The sequence below is a fragment of the Gigantopelta aegis genome, chromosome 11 (genome assembly GCF_016097555.1).
Source record: "Gigantopelta aegis isolate Gae_Host chromosome 11, Gae_host_genome, whole genome shotgun sequence".
NCBI lineage: Eukaryota > Metazoa > Mollusca > Gastropoda > Neomphalida > Peltospiridae > Gigantopelta > Gigantopelta aegis.
In genome coordinates this window covers 21,580,126-21,598,439 of record NC_054709.1, presented here as the reverse complement: position 1 = coordinate 21,598,439, position 18,314 = coordinate 21,580,126, and the positions used below count along the sequence as shown (strand labels likewise).

At 38.0% G+C, this 18,314-nt stretch overlaps 1 protein-coding gene across 1 annotated transcript in view; it reads right to left on the bottom strand.

The window, feature by feature from the left end:
* LOC121385085 (collagen alpha-1(I) chain-like) overlaps positions 1-16,855 on the bottom strand; it is an 83,619-nt gene extending 66,764 nt beyond the window's left edge. The window contains exons 1-10 of the mRNA XM_041515621.1: positions 16,605-16,855; positions 13,158-13,364; positions 8,855-8,871; positions 7,372-7,389; positions 5,981-5,995; positions 5,505-5,519; positions 1,999-2,103; positions 1,205-1,249; positions 596-649; positions 9-62 (exon numbers count right to left, since the gene is read on the bottom strand). Coding sequence (XP_041371555.1) covers positions 9-62; positions 596-649; positions 1,205-1,249; positions 1,999-2,103; positions 5,505-5,519; positions 5,981-5,995; positions 7,372-7,389; positions 8,855-8,871; positions 13,158-13,364; positions 16,605-16,665 — 591 coding nt within the window. The 5' untranslated portion in view covers positions 16,666-16,855. The remainder of the gene's footprint in view (positions 1-8; positions 63-595; positions 650-1,204; positions 1,250-1,998; positions 2,104-5,504; positions 5,520-5,980; positions 5,996-7,371; positions 7,390-8,854; positions 8,872-13,157; positions 13,365-16,604) is intronic.
* Between the last annotated feature and the right edge of the window lie 1,459 nt (positions 16,856-18,314).

The following is an 18,314-nucleotide window of genomic DNA, read 5'->3' as shown; positions in this document are numbered from 1 at the left end:
ACACTTACATCAAGACCCTGGGGACCTGGAGGTCCTGGAAATCCTCTCATACCGGGTTGTCCCTAAAAAGAAAAGGTTGAATCATGAATTTCTTTTCTTCAGTGATATTATTATTACTATTGCCATCCAATACTTTTTCTGTTCATTTGTCTGTTTTATTGAAATTTAGAGAAACTGAGAAAGAGACTGGGACAGAGTAAGATAATATATAGAAAAACTGAGAGATCAAGACAGTGAAAAAGATGGTCTCTCTCTCTCTCTCTCTCTCTCTCTCTCTCTCTCTCTCTCTCTCTCTCTCTCTCTCTCTCTCTCTGTCTCTCGCCCTCCCTCCCCCTCTCTCTCTCTCTCTCCCTCCCTCCCTCCTCCTCTCTCTCTCTCTCTCTCTCTCTCTCTCTCTCTCTCTCTCTCTCGCTCTCTTTTTCAAATATACAACAAATATACAGACAGATGGATGGATGGATAAATGGACAGACACAACATTGAACAGACACAACGGATGGACAGAGAGATGGTTGGGCAGACAGGCTCAACAAATTGATGGATGGACAGACAGGTGGGTGGACAGACAGACAGACAAACAGACGGACAGACTCACCGAAGGACCGGGTTCACCTGCTTGGCCTCTCATGCCTTGGAATCCTTGAGGTCCCTGTAATACAACAAATACAAATATAAAATTCCATTTCAATTAGTTTATTATAAAGTGTCCATAGTTACGGGATTCCAGCTAAAATTAACATTATAAGTCGCAAATGTATGCAATATATAGATTCCTTACGTATATTTATTTCTTTATACATATTTATTTCTAAAATATTTGTTGCACTAATGCAATAAATTCACCCTCTAATTATAATCACTAATTAATATTGTTATCAAAAATATAATTATTTTCTTAATAATTATGAAAAAAGAGAGTCTATAATTGTAATTTATTAAGGGTTTATGCTGTTGTTCCCCAAATGTAGTTTAAAGCTTAATTTGATGAATATGTCATTACCAATTCGCTAAAAAGCTAATTCGAAAACCAAGAGTCATTTATATGTGTATAGATATTTTAAAAAAATATTTTTATTTAGCTAAATGTAACCTGAATTTGGCTACAGATTGTCTTGTCAAATTACTAATTGGTATTATTATTTTTGCATAAAGCCTATTTGTTTTGAGAGAAATGACAATGTATAAGATGGGTGTATTAACTTACTGGGGGTCCTGGCGGTCCTGGGGGTCCTCGTGGTCCTGGAATGGCCTAAAATATTCACAAATAAACAAGGTATTACAGAGGTATTACGGTAAAACAAAAACCAACGAAAGTCACTAAAATTTTTAAATCCTTCATTATCCCCATGACTAAACCAGCTAGTGTTTGTTTTGTGTGAATGCTACCTATAGTATTCAGTTATATGTGAACAATATGTTAAACAGTATTGGTACATACACAGAAATGTTCGGTCTAGGTGTTAATGTTGGAGTATAATATGGGTGTAACAAACTTCAGTAAATGATTTACTAGTCGTTCAATATTTCAAAAAATAAATTACTAGCAAATGAGGCAATACAATGGAAGTTAAAGTTACAGACCCTAGTTTTTAGACACTACGACGAATTTTGAAGCCTTTAAACAGTACAGTACGACGTATTTTGAAGCCTTTAAACAGTCAGTACAGTACGACGTATTTTGAAGCCTTTAAACAGTCAGTACAGTACGACGTATTTTGACATTTTCATACACCTTAAGTGGTTCTGGTTATCCAGATTTTTATAATACCCCCAAATGCATTTTTTATAATTCTAAAAAACGCACGTACGTCTGAGGTAATAGATATCGAGACAAGCTCTAGTTGTTTTTTAAAGACAATATTTTCCCGTTTAAACATCACATACTTTTACTTCTCTTTGTTATCACCTTATGCAAATGTGTTTCATGTTTATAGATTAACTAAATTTAATATCCATTTTCAAATTCTGAAACTAAGGCCTGCGCCTTTAAATACTTACAGCAGCAACCGCGTACTGTTGAGGATAGTATGCGGGTCCGGCCTTTTGGTTGGACTGCACGGAGCTGGAATCTCGTACCGTATTAGAAGTGTCCTGTCTTGGTTTCTAGAGTAAAAATACGAACACGTACAAGTACCGTATTTAACCTAATGGACACACGTTGCAAGCATTTTTAAAGGAATGCCTGAATCCTTTTTGTTGATATAAACACGTTAATAAAGTTAAAGAAAGAAAGGAAGAAATACTTTTTAAACAAAGGCAGTGGAAGGGGCAATTGAAAAAAACAACACCCAAAAAACTTTTGCCTTGAAAGAAAAAACTATATATACATGTCTCATACTTGGAAGACAAGTTATTACTCCGAGATAAGTTACCGTACAAGTCATAATTGGATGTTATAACAGAATCACAGATAAATATACATTCTAAAAAGCCCCCTCTTCACCAGACACAGTGCAGGCTTATACCTGAGAAAAACCAAAGCAACCCCCCCCCCCCCCCCAAACAAACAAACAAACAAAAAACAAACAACAACAGAAAAAACCGCTAAAAACAAACACATAACAAAACCCGCATAAAAGAAGAAAAAGAAAAAAAGAAGAAAGAAAACATTGCTAGCACTAACCTTCAAAGATAGGCTGATAATTCAGCTGTTATTTCTTCTTATTTGATAAAATTCTCAGATAATTAGAGACACCAATTGATCCAAAACGCTAAAGAGGCATTTCGGCAGAAAATAAATTGAGGGTACGTACATGTACTAAATACAAGACCGATCACCAATCCCCTTACTAAAGGTGGATCTGATATGTTTTGGAATTTGACGCTGTATTTAATACTCTTTGACATAATTTCAACAACAGTTTCCTCATTAAGATCTATCTAAAATTTACAATGTAACACCAGACAAGATCTTAGGGTACGTAGCTGTACCCTCGGTACCATGTGGCAAACACTCTGCACAAGGGGTTGTTCGAAATCACCCCCCCCCCCCCCCCCACACACACACACACAACCCGGCAAAGGTGAATAAAACAGCAGTCAATTTTTTTATTAAAATTTTCAAATCTTAAAAATCACTAAATTCAATCTCCATTACACATTTCGATCTGACAAAACCCAATGAAAGATTAAACCCAGCTAACCGTTCGCCAGTGAACAGTATCGAAAATAGACCAATAAAATATCACTATACAGGCCCGTACGCAGGGTGTGTGTGGGGGGTGGGGGGGGGGGGTGGGGTGGGTGGGGGTGGGGGGATGCGAGGGGTGCGTACGCACCCCCATAGTCTGCCGAGGTCCGCCCGTGGATGTGTAAAAATTTACTTCCCAGAATGCAGGAAAATGCATCTCCTGCATTCTAGATTTAAAATAATTTCGGGGGGTATGCCCCCGAACACCCCTAGCAACTCCGGCCCGTTGGGCCGTCCATTACGCACCCCTCCCATATAAATTTCTGCGTACGGGCCTGCTATATATAGATATAATATATATATATATATATATATCCTACTTCCGACGCCTACGGTTTCATCTTGCCAGTAAATACGATTTCAAGTAGCATTAGTGTTCTAGTACGTTTGTGCTTGAAACTAGTAGAATGCCACTAAAATTAGCATGAAGAATACAGGGTAGTGAAAGAAAGACACTATTTGATATAACAAAATAACAAACATCCTAACTGACGTCACGGCCAAACCTAGTCTAAAACAAGCATTTTTATCGTACTGCTAACGCAATACATGTCCCCTACCGGGTCCAACAATTTTTCGTATCTCCTAAATTCAAGGGCCATAAGTCTGAAAAGTGGGTAAATCTCCACAAAACTTCAACTTGATTTGTAAAGCTATATACAAATGATAAAGCTATATACAAAATTTCATCTTCATATCTCCAGGCATTGCAAACATCTGGATTTTTTTTCACATCTCCTAAGTTCAAGGGCAATAACTCCGCTAAAAATGGGTAAATCGCCATGAAAGTCCAACTTGATATGTAGCAGTACGTGATAAACCTATACACAAAATTTAAGCTCAGTATCTAAAGGTCTTCTGAAAAAAGTCCGGAAAACAAATTTCCACATCTCCTAAGTTCAAAGGTCATAACTCCGTCAAAAATGGGTAAATCGTCATGAAAGTCCAACGTGATTTGTAACAGTACGTGATGAAACTATACACACCATTTCAGCTCAATATCTCAAAACCTTCTGTAAAAAAACCAATCCGGGAAACATGTGGGACAGACGGACGGACAGACAGACGGACGGACAGACAGACGGACGGAGATGAAACCTATAGTACCCTTCGGTTGGACCGGTAGGAGACTAATAAGAAAGGGGGGGGGGGGGGGGGGGCGTTACAACGAGCAGTTATAGTACCGCTAGTTGCTGTCCAGGACGTGCACGGATCATACCTGCGTGAAGTGGGTCTGGTAAGTGTGAATTAAGAAGCATGTTTTAAAGCTAAGTGAAATGATATGAATTGGTTCAAGTCTTCTGTTACAAAGACCCCGTTTTACGAAGCGATCTTAGCGCCAAGTACATAATGTAGCCATGCACTTAAGGTAATCATAGCGCTAAGATCGCTTCGTATTTAACGGGGCCCTGGGTTGCTTACGGGGTGGTTGGTTGAAGCATGAAAGCATTTCAAGTCAACTGCAAGTAGCTTGCATGTCTACCCTATATGAAAGGCAAAGGCGAATCCACTAGTGGGGACCACGGGTATGTCCACCCCTAAACAAATTTAAGAGTTCTTCCTTTTAAACAATTTCTTTCATTAAAGTGTCCTTTTCAGGGAGGTTTTTATTTTTGATTTTATTTTATTTTTTATTATAATTATAATTATACTAATAATAATATTTATTATTATTATTATTATTGTAAGCTCATATATTAATTTATTTTCGTAATACAAGCATTTTAAACAGTGACAGGCCCAACTAGTACACGCGTACCAGGGCCGTAGCTAGCATTTTTTGTTTGGAGGGGGGTGGGGGGTGGGGCAACTGAGTATTTAATAGTCTAAAACTCCTTAAACAGTTAAGAAAAGAATTTTCTTTAAGTTTCTATAATACTTTCCGGATTTCCCGTTTTCAGTAATTAAGTTTCCCCAATAAAGCGGCGTGTGTAATGCTAAAATTGTTCTGGCTACGCCCCTGCTATTGTTACATACAATTAACATGTAGGTCTAACGAGTGTCACTACAGGCGTTAGTGTTATTGAACTATAATATCTAGTGGGACTGTTAAATAACTAAATAAATAATTAATTAATTAAATAAATAATTAATTAATTAATTAAATATATAATTAATTAATTGTGTGCGTCGTTTTATCTGTACTAGATAATTATTAGGAGGATAAAGTTTTACAATACATCATTTCAATAACAGGTTTCAGGAAAACGTTACTTCATTTTCTTAAAATATATTCAATGTAACTGGCTGGATAATACAAACCGCATATCACAAGCATGGTAGATATGCAACATGCCTCTGTTTGAATGCTTACCTCTACTGTTACAGTCTATAAGGCAAACAGTCATCGTTTACAACTGATGTACCCCATTATATACTACATTTATTATAGTTATGTTTATCAGTTGATAGATATATTTATCATTATTAAACGTTATTAACAGTTATCAGCTGTATCAGCAACATTATCATTATTATGATTATGATTACTATTATGATTATTATGATTATGATTATGATTATTATTACAAATGTTCACAGTATTTTGGCATTTAAGAATTAAGAATGGAATGAACAAAACTTTAGCCTGAGGTAGAATACGTTTCGATAAAATGCTATGTCCTGTACCATATTATATTAAATTTTACCGTATCATATTAAATAACTGGCTGGGCGAGATGTTAGTATTTATTTTATTGTGTAGCTTTTGTATCTTTGAGGCATGTTCATTAACAAGTCATTTAGGTTTCTTAGCTTCAGTATGCGACGTGCCAATATTTAATTGCTTACCTCTTTTTTCACAGGCTGCAATACATAAAATCATTTTATACAATACATATGTTTGCCATTAATCTAGATAACTGTGTCAAACAGACGGGCCATTTTTACAGCTGCAATCTTGATTACACTATTGTCAAGAAAAACGTGTATTTTCAACACTAATAACCGGCCTCGGTGGTGTCGTGGTTAAGCCATCGGACACTAAGAACTGGGCAATTGTCCACTGTTCTCTTTTACAAAGTATTCAACCATGGCAATTAACCAAAGCACTCGGCAATGCCGTAGAGATTGCTACGGTGATTGTAATTTTCTACATTATGCCATGGAACTTTCAGTTTTCTATGTCATTTTCTTAATTAACTATTTATTTTTGTAATACTGACAAAATAAACTTTTCTTTCACACATTAAATGCAAGCCAAGACATATATTATTTTTTGGCCGTGGCCATTTCTAAATTATTGCCTGGCTTGGTAGAGGTAGAGTTTATTAAGAATGTACTTGTGCAAATGACTATTGTATTTGTAAATGGTGATGTACAATGTGCTATGGGGAAGCGAAATTGCAATCATAACACACCCACAGTTGAACCTGTTTCTGATCGGGCTACTGTTTGTAAGTAGCCCAAACTGGATTTGGACTCCCAGTAATTTCATACGTACGAACAAAACCAAGTACAAACAGTGGGACGATCAGAAAAATATATTTAACATGTAATAATTGTTAAAACGTCTCTGTCAGCCGTCAACATCGTAACAAAGGACTAGTGGCGGATTTAATGGAGGGGGCACCCCCCCCCCCCCCCTTAAATTTTGCGACAGTTATATTTTAATTTTAATTTTTTATTTTTTTACGTTGGAGAATCCTAGGAATCCTTTCGGGAACGTTTGTGGCCTTCATTGACACACCCCAGTAGATTTTCTGGATCCGCCACTGAGCAACACAAGACATATTACCAATGAAAATAAAAAAATATTCATAGGAATTGTCTTGTGTTAACAGTTTTCACATGCTGTCATTAGCTAGTTCATCAGTATCAACTACAATGACGTCATAAACGATGTATGTAGTAGCTTCGTAGTTTATCTCGATGAGCTCATTTGCCAGTTCAGAAAATCCAAATAGGGGAGGTATGCATTACAGTAATAGACTGAATAACTGGCTTAGTATGTAAGAGTCGTTTTCCATGTCTATAGTATTTGGAGTGGGCGCGGGCGCGACTACCGCCAACTGCGCCACTCCAATAGAAACAATGCTATTTGTAACCATAGCATCGGTGTTCTTACGCTTGCGCATTCTGCGCCAGTGCCGCGCCTAAAGGGGCCTAAAGTAGAATACATTTAAAATATTTTTTAACGCATTTTACGATATGTGTTTTATGATATGTGTTGTATTCCTTACCTCCTGTGCCACTTTCTTCTGTAAGAGAGAAACGACATTTATTGATTTATTGTTTTTAATTAAAATATGCAATCAGTTAAACAGATACAAAAACAGAAACAGATACAGATACAGATACGTATACGTAAACATATTCGTAATGGTTCGTAAAACTATATATTAGACTAGTCAAGTTTGTAAAAAGACCTTATCAACTTATTATTAGAATCGTAAAAAAAATGATACTGCCATGGTAACGAGCAGTATTTTGTTATATACAAATATTACTAACTTGTAGCGTTACTAGGTCACGGGTAAACTCAAACCTTAGAACGAGTAACTCTGAATATATAGATTGTGACTAACAAATACATATTATCAGGGCTTAGAACGAGTAACTCTGAATATATAGATTGTGACTAACAAATACATATTATCAGAGCTTCTACAATTGTTATAAACATCCACTAGCCATGAGATCAGTGATTAAACAAGGTTACCAGCCATAATTAAAAATTCACCAGCCCTACTAAATAAATACAATTTTAATAATAGGAATAATCAGATATCAGGAGATAGAGATTAAAAACCCTGATATTTGAGGCTTGCGGGATATTCATATTTACAAAATAGACTTAATGCAGCATTTGACCCACACAAAAAAAAGAAAAAAAAAGAAAGAAGAATATTCACAAGCCATCTGGTATGACAATAGTAGTTATTTAGTAGCCCAACTCTAAATATCACTAGCCATGGGAGTGGGGCTACCATAATCTAGAAGCCCTGTCTGGTATGACAATAGTAGTTATTTAGTAGCCCAACTCTAAATATCACTAGCCATGGGAGTGGGGCTACCATAATCTAGAAGCCCTGTCTGGTATGACAATAGTAGTTATTTAGTAGCCCAACTCTAAATATCATTAGCCATGGGAGTGGGACTGCCATAATCTAGCAGCCCTGTCTGGCATGATAATAGTAGTTATTTAGTAGCCCAACTCTAAATATCACTAGCCATGGGAGTGGGACTACCATGATCTAGAAGCCCTGTCTGGCATGACAATAGTAGTTATTTAGTAGCCCAACTCTAAATATCACTAGCCATGGGAGTGGGACTACCCTAATCTAGAAGCCCTGATATTATATGTATATAATATCTACCTTTACAAATGACGGTACATGTTACATTGTTATATTTTGAGTCACTCAACATATGGTATGCAAGTGTGGTACTAGATACATTTACATCTAATTTATATCTCTTGTACAGAATCTTATTAACAATTACATATGCATGTATGCAGTATATGTTATATTGTTATACTGAGTCACTTTGTACAATACAACATCTCTTTACAAATGACAGTATATGTTATATTGTTATACTGAGTCACTTTGTACAATACAACATCTCTTTACAAATGACAGTATATGTTACAGTGTTATATTTGATTTACGTAAAATGACAACATGCAATTTTAAAAAAAAAATAACAAAAGCTTCTTACCTCAACCTCAACTCCATCTGAAATATAAAGAAATGGTTTTATTAATGTGTTCAGTGAGTGGTGTCATTCAGATTATAACACACACGCACACACACACACACACACACACACACACACACACACACACACACACACATACATACATATATATATATATATATATATATATATAACGAACGAATGAATGTTTAACGATACCCCAGCACGAAAACTACATCGGTTAATGGGTGTCAAACTATGGTCAATGCAAACAGTAAGTGATGATCAGCATCAATATAAAAATTCAACAGTTAAATTAAAACACAGTGCATACAATACAACTATCATAGATAGGTAAATCCTACAAAGCAGGAAGGATGCATCGTCCTGTGGAGTGGCAGTCTTCATATCTTGTGCAAAAATACCTTTTGTTTTTCAGAAGCACTAAAATTCAGACTGATTAAAAATATACATTTTTGTGAATATTTGGAAAATGCATTTTCACTTGTTTGACATACATTTCTTTCAACTCTTTGAAAATTAATTAAAACAAAATCAAACAATCATGAACACAACGTAAAATTTCGTCAGTTACGACTTATCCAAAAACCCTGTTTATTTAGTTATAACTTGATTTAGTCATAACCTTTATAAGATGTATAAATCGGCACTTGATGTTGGCGTCTGTGAGCGGTTCAGTGCTTATCTGTCTTATCTTGTCTACATGTCTATATGTCTGTCTATATCTCATATACCCCCCCCCCCCCCCCCAACCCCACCAACAAGAAACATGTAATACAGAAATGGGTATATGCTCATTATTTCCTGTGCGATTAGATAAAACCTTACTATTTAGTTTTGCTTTATTTCCTCCAGTATCAGCAGCGAACAAGAGGAAGGAGAACTTCGGGGTGACGCCCACTAGTTATAATATTGTAATTAGACGCCCCCAGGCCCCTCCCATCTCTAAACTTCCCACACTAAAATCAGGGACCAGTTTCACAAAACTTTGTATGTCTGGTTTTGCATGTAAATGTCTCTGATTAAAAAACACATTCTGTAAGTAGGAACAGTAGAAATAATACCTTTTGAAATTTTCTGTGATCCTTACTATCTTCCTCTGTAACCTATTTTAGTGCTTATATTCAATTAAGGTTCAAGCATGCTGTCCTGGGCTCACCTTTATAGGGGTGGGTGGGTCGAGTCATGCTTCCCTGGGAAATGTAATGGAAAAAAGTAGCTTGGGCGGGGGGGGGGGGGGGGGGGTGTTCGACCTCCAAAACCCAGCCCATGGACACAGGCCTGCTCACTTGTGAAAGTTTCGGCTAACCATAAACGTAAACTTACGAGGCTGAATTTACGAAGACTGTCTTTCTTTAACGCAGGTGTTTAAGCATTGTAAATGTGTGTATTTACACGCGTCTGCCATACGCACGGGTGTTTAAGCATTTAAGAATTCCGTGAAGAAATCGGCAAATTGTTGTTTATTTTAAAACTTATTTTAAAAGCCACAGAGTGAGACCATAAGAGTAATTTTCCATGGACACGGAGGAAAGCGGACACGGAGGAAAGCGGACACGGCAGAAACCATTTATTTTTAGCCGTGAATGCATAGGAAACCATTTCATGCGTCCATTTTTCACGTTCCGCGACTTGCCAAACAAACAGCACATGGTAACTGGTCTTAATACAAGAGAGACAGACATCTTGTTTTAAGCCAGGCAGTGGAAACCACACCTGCACGTACTAAACTCTGAGTAAAATTCCTGTGCTACGAAATCTCGAACAGTGACCTTAATGTGGAAAGCATTAGTCTGCCATCAGCGTTATGTTATTCCACAAATGTAGGTCTGTCAAGGAGAATGACGTCCTTGCAGGGTGTTAACGTCAGACATTCCAACAAAACGCTTTGTGCATTGTATACGTGCCATTCTCTGTCGTGTACTGCAGCCCCTGCAATTGCCCACGGCAATCGGCAATGCCGTGAAAATTGCCGTGGAGTTAATAATTCTCCGCTGCACTTTTTTTTTTTTTTTTTACCTTGGACTATATTCAGGTTTGTTTCAATGTCATTTAGTTTTTTGCCGTGAATATTTTCTTAAAATGCAGGAGTTGTACTGTGTCCAGTATAATCGCAGAAAAATATTCCATAAATATTACTCTCAGTGTTCTCTGGGACAGACTTGTTCCATAAATATTAGTCTGAGCGTTCTCTGATACAGACTTGTTCAATAAATATTACTCTGAGCGTTCTCTGGTACAGACGTGTTCCATAAATATTACTCTGAGCGTTCTCTGGTACAGACGTGTTCCATAAATATTACTCTGAGCGTTTTCTGATACAGACTTGTTCCATAAATATTACTCTGAGCATTCTCTGGTACAGACGTGTTCCATAAATATTACTCAATGCGTTCTCTGGTACAGACTTGTTCAATAAATAATAGTTTGAGCGTTCTTTGCTACAGACTTTAAAAAAAAAATCAGATATTTCAAGCTGGATGAAGTCACAAGACACAAAAATGCACTGAATACTAGTATATAAACATTCACCCAAAAATGTAAGTTAATTCCAGGATCTGGTTTTAACATGACCTAGTGCAGGGCGCACATTAAGTCAATACCTTTTCTTAAAGCCGCACACCCTAGTTCCATCCAGCGAAAATAAATTATAATTTGGTTAATCTACAAACCTGTAACACACTTAGATCACGTTTTTATCAAATGGAGTGAAAAAGCAGGTTTTATATCGATAAATACCATGGGAATCCCCATGTCCCAATTGCTTGAAATAATTTTGAAAGTTAGTATTCTGATGTCACCGGTAGATGTCGCTCGAAGCACAACAATGCCTACGTCACGACAAATTTCACAGACTTGGGGTGCGTTTCTTTCACCTCTCCTGGACATGTTCCAACTGTTCTGTCCTGGTTGTATCCCCTCTCCAGATATCGTAAGTCTTAGCAAAATTATTGGTTTTAAGGGTTTGTAACGTTTTGTATTGAGACACTTACTTGTCTGAACTTTATTGTTACTGAAAATGTTCACGAACTGTGAAGAAAAATCTCACAAATGAACAACAACAAATCGGATGTTGATTGCGCGAACCGTGCACGAGAAAACAAACCGAACCAAAATGATAACGATCACGTGATATACCAACGTCTGTGACATTGAAATGGAAATATCCCCTCTAAAAATAGATTAGACCTTGTCTGCTCAACGGTTTTTTCTCAGACGGGCGTGCGATTTTATGAAATACGAAAAATGCATTTTGTGGTATTACAAAAACCAGGATTACCAAAAACACTTCAGGTGAATGGAAATGTATATTCTAAATAATAAACGGTAAGTAAAGTGCAATTTTATTTGTGAAAAAATGGGTTTAATAGCGAAAAACAACGCCGTAATGGTTAACAACTAGCCGTAACTAGGATGTGTCCCTTTAATGTGCAGGGCGTGGAAATGTTTTATGTTGTTGTTGGAAGATTTATGTTTTTTAATAATGATTCAAGTACATGTATTTCAATCGGGATTTAGTGAGTACGGCAGGTTATACATTTTTGGTTTGTGTGTCCATTTATTGCGCTATTTCGGTTACGAAACGGTTGAAACATGGTACCACAAGTTTTGAATACCAGCTATATATAGGATATGTAACAATATCCGGACGTAGAAAGACCAAACTTTCTACGTCCCTTCGGACTAAACATGACCCTACAAGTCACTCAAGATTCAGGGTTTCAAAGACATAAACTAATTTAAGTTAAAAGTATTTTTGTTTAATGATACCACTAGAGTACATTGATTTAAAATCATCGGCTATTGGATGTCAAACATTTGGTAATTTTCTGACATAGTCTTAGAGTGGAAACCTGCTATATTTTTCCATTAGTAGCAAGGGATCTTTCATATGCACCATCCCACAGACAGGATGACACATACCACGGCCTTTGATATACCAGTCGTGACGAACTGGCTATAACGGGAAATACCACAATGGGCCCACCGATGGGGATCGATCCCAGATGAACCGCGCATCAGGCAAGCGCTTTACAAATGTGCTACACCCCGTCCTCGATTATCGTTAATGCAATTGTAAACACTTTCACAGCTCGCTTAGATAAATAATGTGTAACGGCCACTGATGTAGTTCTCTTAACATCACAATGAAAATACAACTGTTCTCCCAATTCTAAAATAAAGTTGCATCCCTCCCTGACTACCGTTGGTGCCATTTTAAACTCTGCATATCGTCCCTAGAAAACCCCACCATCCGCCCCTGAACTGCATTTACTGTTTATAGAACCCATGGGGTTTGTACCTGGGCATTTCGGACAACATTCTCCCTCGGGCTGGATGGCCTCTGCCCCGTTCTTACACCGGCCGACTGGTCTACATGTCTTCTGTTTGCACACAGCTTTGCTCTTCATACAGCGGCAGATGTAACAGGGGTCATTCGCATCAGGTATCCAACGTCGTCCCTCCGGCACCGGGTTGAGCTGGGCATCAAAACATTCACTTTCACCATCTGGAGATAAAAACACAAACATTTAAAGCAGGACATTCACTTTCATCCATCTGGAGATAAAAACACAAACATTTAAAGCAGGACATTCACTAGAACGCCACATTTTCCCATTAGTAGCAACGGATCTTTTATATGCACCATCCCATAGAAAGGATAGCACATAACACGGTCCTTGATATACCAGTCGTGGTGCACTTACACTGGAACGAGAAATAGCCCTATGTGTCTACCGAAGGGGATCGATCCTAGACCGACCGCACATCAATCGAGCGCTTTGCCACTGGGCTACTATGTAATTATAGTCGTCAAAAAAACTATTGGTGAGAAACATCTAATGATGGTTGCAAACTCGGAACAGTCCCTTTAAATATTAAAACTCTTCTAGATAATGCACCTTTAACTGACGCAACCTTTCCAGTCACGATAACCTTTAAATGGGTGCGAAATGCACATGGAAGTTCATACTGCGGGCATATTTATTTACAACTTTTCTACACCTGCCGACCAAATGATACTTTCCGTGTTTTGTTGATGTGGAGATGTTGGGGGGTAATTATATACTCTCGGGAGACAGAGTCTAGCAGAAGGCTGCTTCGGGTATAGTACTTTGGCATTATATTTACGAGGAACAAAAAACATATGCACCGATACAGACGGGATCAGGTCCCAATGAACCAAATCAATTCGTATTGTCGATAATGTTAATGTTTACTGGTAAAACTATAAACAGCATCTTCACACACCCAGGCAGTACGCCAATCTATGTTCATAAAAATGGGGTAGACCTTAGGGGTCACATACAATTTTATTTCAGTGATTTGATGGATGTTTTATTAAAACATTCTTCGATACAATACAACCATCACGAGAGAGATATACTGTTATTCATTATTATAAAAGCGTAATATTTTCTAGGGATCTAGTGTTGTTTTGCACAAACTAGCATTATTAATTTCCGTGAATATGTGTGTCTATTGGACATTTTTTTTTTAACCAATAAATTCGAGAAACATTAAACTGCTAGCAATAAACATGTAACGGGAACCTAAAGACCTGTTAGTGGTCAGTGTAGTCTAACATTAATAATGACCATGGCCATAAGCGTACGAGACAGGGAGGCAGGGGAGCAACTGTCTCCCCCCCCCCCCCCCCCCCCCAAGTGCTGGAGCAGAACTTCAAATTCGTGTAAACATGATACAGATATTCGGTAAAAATGTGCTAACCTGAGACCTTTTTACTGTGTATTTCCATCATTCTACCCTCAAAATTAGTTGTAATCCATGTAACAATGTGTAGTGATTCGTTTGCATCTCGGTATAGCTGTTTGGTAGTAATGCTAATATGACTAAATGTAGTTATCCAGATTCGGGCATTTTTGTTTAATTCGGGCAAAATCCAGCCTGCCCCCCCCCCCCCCCCCCCCCACGCCCTTACAATAAGTGAAGCCCGTACGCCTATACAACGCTATATGGCTGTTTGGTAGTAATGCTAATATTATTAAATTGTTTTGTTCAATTTCGGGCATTTTGGTTTAATTCGGGCAAAACTGCCCCACCCCACCTCCTACAAAGCTCGTACGCCTATGACCATGGCAAACAGATGAATACCCGTCAGTACTATAGAGGTTATACAAACATATTTGTCAGCAAGACAGTGATTCTGAAATGTCTGAATATAGTAACAGTGGTGATGCTAGAGACTATGTACCAATTATGTAAATACAGAACTATGACGTGAACTAGATACAAGCGGCGGAACGTAGCCCAGTGATCCCCGTCGGTGTGCCCATTGGGCTATTTCTCGCTCTAGCCAGTGCACCGCGACTGGTATAGTAAAGGCCGTGGTATGTGCTATCCTATCGATGGGATGGTGCAAGTAAAAGATGTCTTGCTACTAATGGAAAAATTTAGCATGTTTCCTATCTAAGACTATATGTCAAACATTACCATCCAACAGACGATGGTTAATAAATCAATGTGCTCTAGTGGTGTCATTAAACAAACAAACTTTAACCTTTTGTTAGATACATAAGCGTACGGAGGGGGTGGGGTGGGGGTGCGTGTCGTATAAAAAACGATGGAGACATTTGGGCAAAGTTATCTACCCTGAAACCTTTTGACCATATATTTCCATCATTCTACTTATGTTAGTTGAAATTCATGTAAAAATGCGTAATGATTCATTTGTATCCCTATATAGATGTTTAGTAGTAATGCTAATAAGAATAAACATTAATTATTGTTATCCAGATTCAGGCATTTTCGTTTAATTCAGGCATTAACCAGCCTGCCCTCCACCCCACCCCAAGGAAACAAAATGGGAGTGAACACCAAAACTAGTCTATTGTTCTATTTTCTTTCTTTGTTTTCCTGTCAGTATAATTGAAAATGCCAATTATACATTTTGTTAAAATTATCCATTACTATATGAAGTAATGTCTTGTCTGTGTTATTAAACAGGCTTCGGTGGCGTCGTGATTAAGCCAATCGGACATAAGGCTGGTAGGTACTGGGTTCGCAGCCCGGTACCGTCTCCCACCCAGAGCGAGTTTTAACGACTCAATGGGTAGGTGTAAGGCCACTATACCATCTTCTCTCTCACTAATCACTAACAACTAACAACTAACCCACTGTCCTGGACAGACAGCCCAGATAGTTGAGATGTGTGCCAAGACCAGCGTGTTTGAATTTTAATTGGATATAACTACGAAAATAAGTTGAAATGAAATGAATGTATTATTAATACATGATTAATTATTCTATTATCTCATTGTTCTAAAGTTAGATATACCTCAAGCCCATTGTTCCAGACAAAAAGCAAGATGGCATTGTTCGCGAATGGGCGTTCCCAAGGTTGAATATTGACCTGGAGGGCGGATACCATGTTGCTGTGACATGTTGAGGAGGCGGAGCTTAAATGGCAAATATTCCGTTGTCATATCCTCGACAAACCCACGTAACTTTAAATATTACAAAATTACAATATTAATAATTTAACAGAGGGTTATATTCGCAAACCAAACTCTTTGTTTTCTTCTTGTTTTGATGATTCTAGCATTGTCAACCATAAAAAGAGCAATAAAACACATCAGCGCACATACTATATGGGAAAATAATGTTTTTAGAAACGGATTTGTGTACTATTTCCGTATATAACAAGACGTCCTTCTATATTATTGTCATGCACATGCGTTTAACACTTTGTTAACTGCAAGCAATACAATAGGTAAAACGAACTTACCCTGAGCATATACAGCAAGCATACACGACAAGAGGAAGGCGCCGATCACAGCCCTCCACATTTTCCTAATCTGAAGCTGCTTATCACAACATCCAAAAAGAGAAAATTGATTTAGGTTTTAGAAAGTTCAAGAGGTTTGGAAGCCGAATACAGGCTCCGGGGTCCTGGGAGGTACCGTGCTGCCGCTAGAATGCGTAACACAGGTTTCCCAAGAAAGTTCTGCTAGGATATGGCGTAGCTGTGGTGACAGCTGCCTACACTGCACACACGTCGCCGACCATTTTATATGGCATGCACGACGACCCAACCAATCGCAAACACCGGTGATGACCTTTCCAGCCATCTTGGAACCTGGTGTTTTAGTTCTAGCCTGATATTCCGGAGTCTTTCTCTTTGCAAACCAGCGGTGAAAGAAAGAAAGAAATGTTTTATTTAACGACGCACTCAACACATTTTTATTTACGGTTATATGGCGTCAGACATATGGTTAAGGACCACACAGATTTTGAGAGGAAACTCGCTGTCGCCACATAGGCTACTCTTTTACGACAGGCAGCAAGGGATCTTTTATTTGCACTTCCCACAGGCAGGATAGCACAAACCATGGCCTTTGTTGAACCAGTTATGGATCACTGGTCGGTGCAAGTGGTTTACACCTACCCATTGAGCCTTGCGGAGCACTCACTCAGGGTTTGGAGTCGGTATCTGGATTAAAAATCCCATGCCTCGACTGGGATCCGAACCCAGTACCTACCAGCCTGTAGACCGATCCAGCGGTGAAATCCAATTGGAATTAAAACATGTCTAGTGTGTGTTTTTTGTTTAACGACACCACTAGAGCACATCGATTTATTAATCATCGGCTATTGGATGTCAAACATTTGGTAATTTTGACATAGTCTTTGGGACGAAACCCGCTACAATTTTCTATTAGTAGCAAGGGATCTTCTATATGCACTATCCCAGAGACAGGATAGCACATACCGCAGCCTTTGATATACCAGTCGTGGTGCACTGGCTGGAACGACAAATAGCAGCGATGAAATTCAATTGGAATTAAAACATTTCTAGTGTAGGGACTATTGGACTATTCTGTATTTAAAAACTGAATTTTGATTTAAAGTTAATAAAAATACACTATTGTATCAGCAGCGATGGTTTATGTATACTGTTTTGCACTTTCATATGCCACTGCACACCCTCCCCCTTCTTGATCCAGTATCAGCAGCGATGGTTTATATATACTGTTTTGCACTTTCATATGCCACTGCACACCCTCCCCCTTCTTGATCCAGTATCAGCAGCGATGGTTTATATATACTGTTTGGCACTTTCATATGCCACTGCACACCCTCCCCCTTCTTGATCCAGTATCAGCAGCGATGGTTTATATATACTGTTTGGCATTTTCATATGCCACTGCACACCCTCCACTTTTGACGATTGTCAGTTTGTACACACAATATTTATAGGTGTTATTTATTTATTTATTTATTTATTTTATTTATTTATTTCTTTTCTTTTCTTTTCTTTTCTTTTTTCTTTTTTTCTTTATTTATTTAATTAATTCTGTCTGTCTGTCAGTCTGTCTGTCAGTCAGAATATCTAACACTTGAAAACTGTCTAAACTGGACACCCATGGGTCCAAGTAAAACGTCTGGTTTTAAAAGGTATTCAGTTTAGAGAAGTTAATGTACCGTTACTTAAAAA